The sequence below is a fragment of the Malaclemys terrapin genome, chromosome 17, assembly GCF_027887155.1.
Source record: "Malaclemys terrapin pileata isolate rMalTer1 chromosome 17, rMalTer1.hap1, whole genome shotgun sequence".
In the NCBI taxonomy this organism is placed as follows: domain Eukaryota; kingdom Metazoa; phylum Chordata; order Testudines; family Emydidae; genus Malaclemys; species Malaclemys terrapin.
The window spans coordinates 17,054,036-17,064,285 of NC_071521.1; the positions used below are offsets into that span (position 1 = coordinate 17,054,036).

At 41.1% G+C, this 10,250-nt stretch overlaps 1 protein-coding gene across 2 annotated transcripts in view; it reads right to left on the bottom strand.

Annotated features, from left to right (window-relative positions):
• The window catches only part of PAPPA (pappalysin 1), a 229,059-nt gene extending 226,225 nt beyond the window's left edge, over nt 1-2,834 (bottom strand). For both annotated transcript variants that reach the window (XM_054007151.1, XM_054007152.1), the window contains exon 1: nt 2,373-2,834. In XM_054007151.1, the coding sequence (XP_053863126.1) occupies nt 2,373-2,769 (397 nt within the window). In that variant the 5' untranslated portion in view covers nt 2,770-2,834. The remainder of the gene's footprint in view (nt 1-2,372) is intronic.
• Between the last annotated feature and the right edge of the window lie 7,416 nt (nt 2,835-10,250).

A 10,250-nucleotide genomic window follows, 5' to 3' on the forward strand; every position in this document is an offset into this window, starting at 1 on the left:
GACTACTGACTTCCGTAGGGTCACACCAATGGGACTCGCAGGGCAGAATCCAATTCCTAAATCTGTCACATCCAAAACAAGTGAAAATGAGAAAGCCAAGTCTCTGGGCACCCGGAACCCTTGATTTCCTCATTCAGAGAAGAGTCTAATCTCTCCCTAACCTTGCTGCAGGTCTGGGAGACCGTTAGTGTGAGGAGGATACTCCAAGTGAGTTCCTCTTTGGATCTATTCCAGGTGTTGACACACACAGCCAAACCTGGCTCCTCTTCAACTGGGGGAGGTGGAGTTTACACACACACAAAAAAATCAAAAAAATAATCAGCATTCTCTGGAGTAAAGCTACAAGCTTTATGGTTCTAAACTGGGGCATTTCTTTTCTAGCGGCATGTTATTTCCGTGCATGAAACGGGTCAGGTGTTTTATACAAGCAATAACTTAAACTCCCTATTCAATTAAAAACTTTTATTTTACTACTAACAATCTTTGGGCGTGTGTGTATCTAGATTCCTCATCATGTGGATTACACATTCTTGTAAAACAGTGCTGCCGGTGTTTGATTAAATAAGTGTCTATATTTGCTTCGTATTTTCATTGACAATATCTGTGTAAACCTACACTCTGTCTTTCCCCACTTGAAAGGGAAGCAATTTCAGACCTACTGTTGTAAATCAAGATTAGGAATCAGGGAGGAGGGGGAATAATAAATAATGGGGAATGGTGATAATCTAATCTCTTCCTTGCCTGAGATCACTCATCTCTCCTTCCTAGTTGGACTCCAGCTTTTTCCCTTACCATAGGCAGAAGGAAATGCAATCTACGCTCAATGTCTCATACACTGACAAGCGCACCGCATTCGCCTCCTTAAAAGTGCACACAGCAGCCGGGCACAGGGGAAAATTAAAGCAATTTGCTGCCGAGTCTGCTTTGTTTTTGTTTTTTTCCTGAGAAGGAAGAGACTTTCTTGAGTGACAACAATCCCGTCGGTCAAGCATAGCGCACTCAAGAGAAAGGAAATAGAAGAATGGAATGTGGCAAGGAGGCAGGAGGAAAGCAGCCCTAAAGGCTGATCAGTGACTATATCAAGAAGAAGAAAAGCATCCGCTGGTCTCTTGTAGGAAATGACTCTAGTTAAAGGGGAAGGGAAAACCCTCACTGTCTCTTTAAGGCATCCTACGACAAGGAAAAATTGTACTTTCAGGGAATCTCCTTGCCAAAAGAGCTGTAAAATATGTCGTCCCCTCTGCCCTGCCACCATCCCGCGTCTCCTCCCCTGTTTGGTTTGGTTTTGTTTAAGGGGCATTTCCATTTTCTACAGCTTCCTTCAGAGCAAAGATGAATGTTTCAGCGATTACGAGGGTTTGTAAACCTTTTACTTTCTCAAAAGTATCCGATTTTATGGCAGCTTCACCGCATTCTAGCACTAAGGCAGAGGGAGGGAGCGGGAAAGAAAAAGAAGAACACAAATTCCTGATGGGCTCATAACTTTTAAATAAGAAAAGTGCAATACGCCTCATTATTGTCACGATCGGACAGCTTAGCTCAGTAACTGGTCTCAGTACTAAACAATTTCATAGGGCAATTTGACCTTATAATAATGCGTGTTACACTTGTGATTTCAAAGGGGAGAAAAAAATACTAAAAACATCCTCTAGATGCTGTACCAGTCAAGAACTAGCTGAGTGTTGAGGGGTTGGGAACTTTATGAACTAAATTTGACTACTGAGGCTTCACAATAGCCAAAAGTTCCTTTACAGCTCTTTGGAACCACATGCTAACCTAGTGTCTAAAAAGGTAACAGCTGAAATAAACTGAAAAGCTAATAAACCCCAAGGAAATCAAATAGGATCCTCACACGCACATTCGCACACAAACAAATTACGTATGCATGAATTTTTTACACACACGCGCGCACACACACACACTCTTCCTACAGTTCTATTTTTCCTTATCAAATTAAATTAGAAACGTATAAAAAGTACTCGCCTTCCCACTTGCACATTAATTTAAAAATAAAGAGACTATTTGGAATAATGCCATCGCCTCCGGCAAAAGTTTACTTAACTTTTATATATACATACACACACACACACACACATATATATATATACACACACACACACACATGCAGATAGTTTGCGGAGTTTCTAGTTCATCAAATGTAGATCTCTAATAAACACACAAACGTGTATACATACATCAATACATGTATATGTATACGGAGACACAAACACACACACACACACACATATATATATATATACATATTTAAATATACATTCACACATTATACACACATGCGCGCGCCAACACTTGGCTATTCTGCAGACGTGTGAAATGTAAAAAGGATGCTACAGGCACAGGGAGCTACCTACCTGCAATGACAGCTGGTGATCTCTGTCCTCCTTCAGCTCTCAGCCACACTTGCAAAGTGAAGGCATCTCTGGGCAGCTCAATGTCTGCTTTCAGCCGCAGCTGATCACCTTGTCCACTAAAATAGAGCGCCCTGCTTGGGGTAAGGGAATCCTCTTCACCCTTTACCTCCCGCTGTTGCCTCCTGCGGGGGACAGGCAGAGGCTCCAGACTAGCAGTGGAACGCCTGCCTCGGGCTAACCTGGTGGCACAGGTGCCCGGGGCGGTGTAGTGGATCTGGCGGGTGTGCCTGGTGTCCCTTCTTGCCCTGCGGGAGCGCTCGTCCATCCCACATTCGGGTCCACTGGCTACGGCTGTACAAAGAAGCGCAAGAGGCAGCAGCAAACTCCAGAGCTGCATTTCCAATCTTCCCCCCCCTTCTCCCCTGCAAATCCTCCCGATCTGCCAGCTTTGGGCTCCTCCTTGCCTTGACTTTCTTCTCCTGTTCACCCTTCTTGGGTATTTGCTCTTTTTATAACCCTTCTCCGTTGCTTTTTCTTTTCTTTTTTTCTTCCTTTCTTTCTTTCCTGCTTATAGATTTTTTCCCTTTTAAAATAAAATAAAACAAAAACAAAAACTCCTCTTGGGTTAAACTGTATTTCTCTGTTCTTCCTACTCTATCTGTCTTCTTCTTCTCTATTCCTCCACAGCTGGAATTCCTCTCTCTCTTCTTTTCTCTGCTGGATTTTCTTCCCTTTATTTTTTTCTTCTTAAAAAAAAAAAAAAAAAACCCAGCTTTCTCCAAGACACAGACCCACTGATTTCCCTCCCCCCCAAAAGATGCTCTAATCTATTTATTTTTTGGCTCCTTTATAACATAAGCCACAACCCCCTCCTTCCCCCCCCAACCTCTCCCCCCTCCCTTCTTCTCCACAAAATGAAAGAAAAGAGAAAAAGCCCCTCAGAAGATGAGTAAACAAGAATATGCTAATCTACTCTGGGGTGCTCCACCTTCCCAATTGAATGATTCCCATTAAAACTGCAGGGATCATGACTAATCAATCAGCTTGAAGGGGCAGATAGCTTCAGAGTCTCCAACACTTTTGCTGATTTCTTTTTCCCCCCTCTTTCCTTCCCTTCTGTTCTTTTCCTTCCCCTCTTTCCTCTTTTATTTATTTTTTTTAAAGAGGGCAATTAATGTGAAGGTACCAATGTGATAAAAATCCAGCCCCCCTTTCTGCAATCTCCCCAGCTTTCCTCTTCAGTCCAGTCCAAAACACACATTCCTATTTTTTCTCTTGGCAAAAGAGTAAGCTATTTCTCCTCTCAGACTCCCCTTTGCACTTTGCTGGTAAACCTCATGCTCCTCTGCAGCACATAAAGAGTCTTGAAACTTGATTCTCAGATTTTTTTGAAAAAATTGCTTGCTTTCTTTCTCTTTTTCACTCTCTCTCTCTCTAATTCTTTCTTTCCCTCTTACTATTTTCTTAAAGTTATGCAATCAGCCAGGCTCCCCCTTTTGTGGTCCCCCTCAGTGCAGTTGTGTGCAGCTAATCCAAATGTTGCATCAAAGGTCCCCATCCGATCATCAGGAGCAAAAAGGAGTGAAGCTTTTTGAAGAGCATTTGCTTTCCAGAAGCTGAAGCAGCAGAGCAGGGTTTGCCTTTTGAATGCTCCCAAAGACTCTTGTTTTTTTTTTTTTTTTTTAAATAATAAAAACGATTAATTTTATTTTTGATTGATTGAAAAAAATCCTCTCTCAATTTGGCTGATTTTTCAAATCTACGGAATTCAGCTCCCCTGGTTTCGTTGGCTTAGTTGTAGCCACAGGTAAGATTCTGGCTGCTTGCTGGTTTGTGGATCTCTGTTTCTGAGCTGGGACGTTTTTTTCTTTTTTTTTTTTTTTTTCTTTTCTTTTTTTTTTTTTTTAAATATATATAGTCACTCTTGAAAGATCTCAAAAGCTCCCCCTGATGGCAACAAAAAGGATTTTTCTAAGTACTTAATAAGTGGAAATAAGTTAGCCGTAGTGCATTATAAATCCATAGGCTACTATTCCATTCAGAAAAAGTACACTACAACCTGGTTACCTCCTATTACATTCATTCACAAACCCAACAATCCTCCCTAACCTCCCCCAAAATACTAGCGGCTTTGTTCTTCTGCAAACATTCAATAGAGTCGCTGCAGTGAAATCTCCAATTATTATGACCTGTTGCTTCTATATATTATACTACTAGTATAATAAGAAGTTTCATGGTATGTTTATGGGGGGAGGGATAGCTCAGTGGTTTGAGCATTAGCCTGCTAAACCCAGGGTTGTGAGTTCAATCCTTGAGGGGGCCACTTGGGGATCTGGGGCAAAATCAGTACTTGGTCCTGCTAGTGAAGGCAGGGGGCTGGACTCGATGACCTTTCAAGGTCCCTTCCAGTTCTAGGAGATGGGATATCTCCATTAATTTAATTTAATAATTTAATTAATTTAATTTAATGGTAGATAATTACATCTAGAATACACATGGAAAAATGAACTAAAATCAATTCTTTCAATCAGTAACCTAGATTTTTTTTAAATTATTATTAATGTGAATATATGTGAGGATTTTTCGTTGACGTGCTAATTTGCAAATATGCAGGAATATACAATGGGGACCTGAATTTCAGAGGTGCTGGGCACCCAAGGATACTCATGGAAGTCAATATGGTACTGCAGATGCTCAGTACCTCTCTAACCAGGTCAAGGGTCACCCAGGCAGTAGCCCAAATTGGGCTAATGATCTAAAAAAGAAAACCACTTGTAAGTCTATATCATTTTTCACACGAAGACCTCAAAATGCAACACAGGTACTTGTGAATTAAGCCTTGCAACATCTGTGTCTGGCAGATACAGATTAGCAATTACTGATCAAAACACATGCTATGCTATAATCATGCGTGAGTACTGCAACATATGAACTAACAGAAAAAGAAAGGGCACATTCAATTACTTGCACACTTTACAGAGAGGATCTGAACCCGAGTACCTTATTAAATTATTATTTATAATCTGGACTGTAGTAGCACCTAGAGGACCTAACCGACACTAGGGCTCCATTGTGCAAGGTGCTGCACAGACCCATACTGAAAGACAGTTCCTGCCCCAAAGACTCTACAATCTAAATAGACAAGATGGATGGTGGGAGGGGAAAACAGAGGTATACAGAAATGAAATGAACCTGCCCAAGATCACACAGCAGATCAATGGCTGATCCAGGAATAAAAAATAAGTCCTCCAGACTCCCAATCCAGCGCCCTATCCACTGGGAAAATTCCCACAGAAGTCAATGGGAATTTTGCCCGAGTAGGGTCTGCAAGGGCAGTACTTAGTAGTAAAAGACCTAAGGAGTAAAAGGCCACAATTTCCAATGCAATAATTTTCCATCAGAAAATGGGGATTCAATGAAATCAAAATGTTTCACGGGAACGTATTGATTTCGTGGAAATATTTAGATGAAAAAGTATCGAAATGTTCCATTTCAATTTATCGTTTTGACTATTATAGTATATAAAAGTCTAAATAATAAAGTCAAAAGAAACCATTTCAGCATTATCAAAATGAAACCTTTTGTTAAAGTTGTTTCAATATTTCTGAAAAGGAATTTTCATTTGGTGGGACATTCCAAATTTTAACATTTTCTTCTAATTTGGAAATTCCAAGTTTTGACCAGCTCTACTAATGAGACTTAAAGGAAATGTAAACAAAAAGCAAGCTATAACAAATATGCATGTTCCAGAAAAGGTTTTAGAAAAAGTAAATGAGCACATATTCCCTTAATAGGATTCCCTTAGCCTATGCGTCAAATCCTGCTTCCCTTTCTCACAACAAATGAAATTCAGCCTTGTGCAGATGGACAGCATCAGAGCTGTGCCATACTTGAAAGCTCTGAACTGTAATCCAGGCTAGCAATCGCCTAAAAATTGCATTTCTCGGGAGATTTTGGCTGCCAGTTGGGCCAGAATCACCAGGACAGAAAAAGCCTCCTTCCTGAGATTTGGACATTTCCACTTCTGATCCTGGTGAAACTGAGAAATACAGAAGCAGAGCAAAAATGAAAACAATGTCAAAAGGCCATTGGGAGTGGGGGAGGCTGATTTGGGTTCATTGACAATTTTTCAAAAAAGGGATTCTATTTTTTTTTCTTGAACAAGTTGTCCATCTTTACTGAATCTCCCTATTGTTGGAAAATGAGTGCATGCGACAAAGTTTACAATTCACATCAAAGTCCTATTGTTATGGGACCCTTATTGCCTATTGCTGTGTATTCAAAATAGGGCATAAAGATGCTAACTAAAACATTAAACTACTGCTATTATATTCCCTTTTTTACTGGATATTACTAAGTTACGTATGAATACTCCTGTAATGCTTTAAGAATTGGAGAAAAAATAGGCAACTGGTTCAAGTCAAATTTGGTGTAAAATAAGGAAGCATGGAATCCCATCACTTATCGTTAGGTTCTTAAATTGGACGTTAAGAATGGTAGATGAGTTGGAGGGCGTGACATTGGATGATCTAGAGCAGGGGTTCTCAAACTTCATTGCACCGCAACCCACTTCTGACAACAAAATTACTACATGACCCCAGGAGAAGGGACCAACACCTGAGCCCACCTGAGTCCTGCTGCCTCAGGCAGGGGGACCAAAGCCAAAGCCCAAGGACTTTAGCCCCGGTTGGGGGGGGCTGTAACTTGAGCCCCAGAACCCAGTGCTGAAGCCGAAGCCTGAACCTGGCCACCCAGGGCTGAAGCCCTTGGGCTTTGGCCTCAGGCAGTGGGGCTCAGACTTTGGCTTCAGCCCTGGGTGGTGGGGCTTGGGCTCCAGCCCCGGACCCCAGCAAGTCTAACACCCAACCCTGGTAACCCCATTAAGATGAGGTCGTGACCCACTTTGGGGTCCCAACTCACAGTTTGAGAACCGCTGATCTAGTGGTAAGCTCTTTATCTTATGCACACAACATCATACAACCAGCAGACATGTCTTAATTAATGATGATACTCTTCATTACCTTGGAAAATAAGTATACTCAACATGGACTAATAAATGCCAAGACGACAAAGCGGTTGTATCTTGGAGAAGGAACCATAGATAAATTGTTGAAATGCAGCAGCTATGGCATCATCGAACAAGTGAAACCTTGTGCGCATCTAGGAAGTTTGATCATTATCGATGGTTCCATCACCAATGACGTTAAAGGAAGATGTACCTTAGCGACAAATGCTGCGCAGAAGTTGATGAAATTATGAACTGATAAAAATATTAGACTTCGTATCAATGTGAAAATTTATCAAACCAGCGTGCTAACAGTATTACTCTATGGTCTGGAAGCAGCTTCATTAAATGAAACAGACGTCAGAAGGCTGGAGGCAGTAGAGATGAGAGTTCTTTGGAAGACGGGCAGATATAAAGTGGAATGATTTTAAGATGTCAGAAGGACAGTAGAATGTAAAATCAGGGTACTAAACGGGCTGCAATAAAAAAAGATTATGATGGTGGAGACACTGTAGAAGACAAATAGATGATAGGATGCCAAAGAAAATGATGCAAACACAATAAAGGACATTCAGACCTAGAAGCAGATCACTGAGTAGATGGCAGGACATTGTATACCAGGACATGCCCAGGCTGGGCTTAATGGCAGAACAAGCCATGGACAGGAATCAATGGCACCACTGAACTGCTCCCAGTCTCTGTAGAGATGCTTTGGAATAATAATAAGAAGATTCCTGGATAAGAGACTCACCAATTGTAATTTCCTCAGTTACTCCATAAACAAATGTACACATGACCTCTTGTGAATTTTAAACATGTTGCTTGAGCTACAAAATAATTAAGAATTGCAATAAATTACAAAGTTAAAAAAATATATTGATCGCTTTATAAAGGGGTCAGTCGTGGCTGTAAACTTTTACTTTAAACTTCTCTCCTGCAGAGAAGTGCATTTCCCTACCATGCTGATCAGCCTGTTTGTTTGGAATTCAGTTACTTTATCCTTCAAATTTCTCTCCTGAAATATCACATTTCCAGCAATAGTATGTATTCTGGGTTTTTTTTCATTACGTTCATTAAATAAATTCTACATTTTTGGGGGAGGTGGGAGGGCGAGGTGAGTAGTAAGTTGAATTCTATTCTATTGTGGTTATAATGAAAAGAAATTTTGATAGCCATAGATTATCTAAACGATGGGCCAAATTCTGCCCTTAGTACACCAGTGCAAATCCTGAGTAACTCCAGTAACCTCCTGGAATACATCCAACCAAAATTGGCAACCCTAGCAGTGGGGTTATTCTGCATTTACAGTAAAGTAACTAGTCCACGAAAGCTTATGCTCTAATAAATTTGTTAGTCTCTAAGGTGCCACAAGTACTCCTGTTCTTCTTCTTACAGCTGAGTTTGATTCCCAAAATCATTTTAAATCAAAGATTCTCCTTTCAGTTTTATGCCACAGCTTTTAGCAATATTCTGTTCAGTATGGACTCAGTGGGTGATGTCCTGGCTCCATGAAGTCAAAGGCAAAACTCCCAATTGACTTCAAGAGGATCAGGATTTCACCCAATATTTGTCTCCCTTCTGCATGACAAAGTACCCGTCAATATCATCTGGACATGTAAAGTCCATTTCTGAAACTCTTCCTTATGAAAGCCATCCCCAAGAGTTCAATGAGCTCAATGGGAATATCTGCATAAATAAGGTGTGATCCCTCTCCCACGGACTTCGGTGCACAGGACAGGGGCCACACTAATCATAACAGGGGTTGCGGAACTGGGCCTTTAAGGAGACTAGGGTATTGGCTTTGAGATGCAGCTTCTGGGATAAAAAATGTTACCCCAAACTTGGGAATTTCCTGCTTCTTTCTGTCCCATAGACTGCTAAAATGAGCGTTAAGAATACTATAGCATTCTACAGTCTTCTTCTTTGTGTTAATCCTACCAAATGGGTCTGCTCTACAAGTCCTCCCCTCCCCAAAGAGCTCTGTTCAATGCCATAAACTACAGCAATGACCTCAAATAACTTTCAATAGTATGGTGTTTTGGACTTCTATGGTAGGATACAGGTAGTAAGGGCTTTGGCTGGCTGTTTTTAAAGTTGTGTTTCCTAGCTGAGGGCAGAAGGCAGACTCAAAAGGGGCTCTTGTCCTGTTGCAAAAGATGTTTGCATTGCTCTGTTCTCTGCTAATCTCAAGAGTGACAAAACACCAGCAAATTGTTCCAGGAGGAACCTTCTGCATCCTTTATTTAAAGCCCCAGGCTAACACTGATTCTCATCTAACTATATCTCATTAGCACTGGGTAGGGGACTATCTCAAGCAGGGCTCCTGAAACTCATGTTAAAGCTCCAGTTGATAGAATCAGGAAAGGGACACACTGAGGGGAGAGACAAGGTAGGCGAGGTAATATATTTTATTGGATCCATTTCTGTTGGTGAAAGAGACACACTACGCTTTCAAGCTCCACACAGCTCTTCAGGTCTGTAGAGGAGACATTTTCAAAACTGTCTAGGGCATACGGACTCCCAGTTGCCATTCACTTCTACACAGAAGAGGGTATAGTGATCCCTTTAAGGAGCTTTAAAAATCCACATTACTCACCCTTCCTTAAAAAAAATAATAATAATGTAACAACAAGCAAATAATATACAAACCCTTTGGGGACAGACTCTCAGCCGGTTTAAATGGTCACAGCTACATTGACTTCAGTGAAGTTACGACACTTTATGGCAGCTGAGGATTTGGCCTCTCTTTAGCGTGTACTGGGGATAAAGCACATAACTGGGATTCTGGTGGTCTGGTCTCTATTCCCAACTTGCCTACTAAGTCACTGAACTCACCACTTTATACCTCACGTTCTCCTTTCATTTAACAAGGA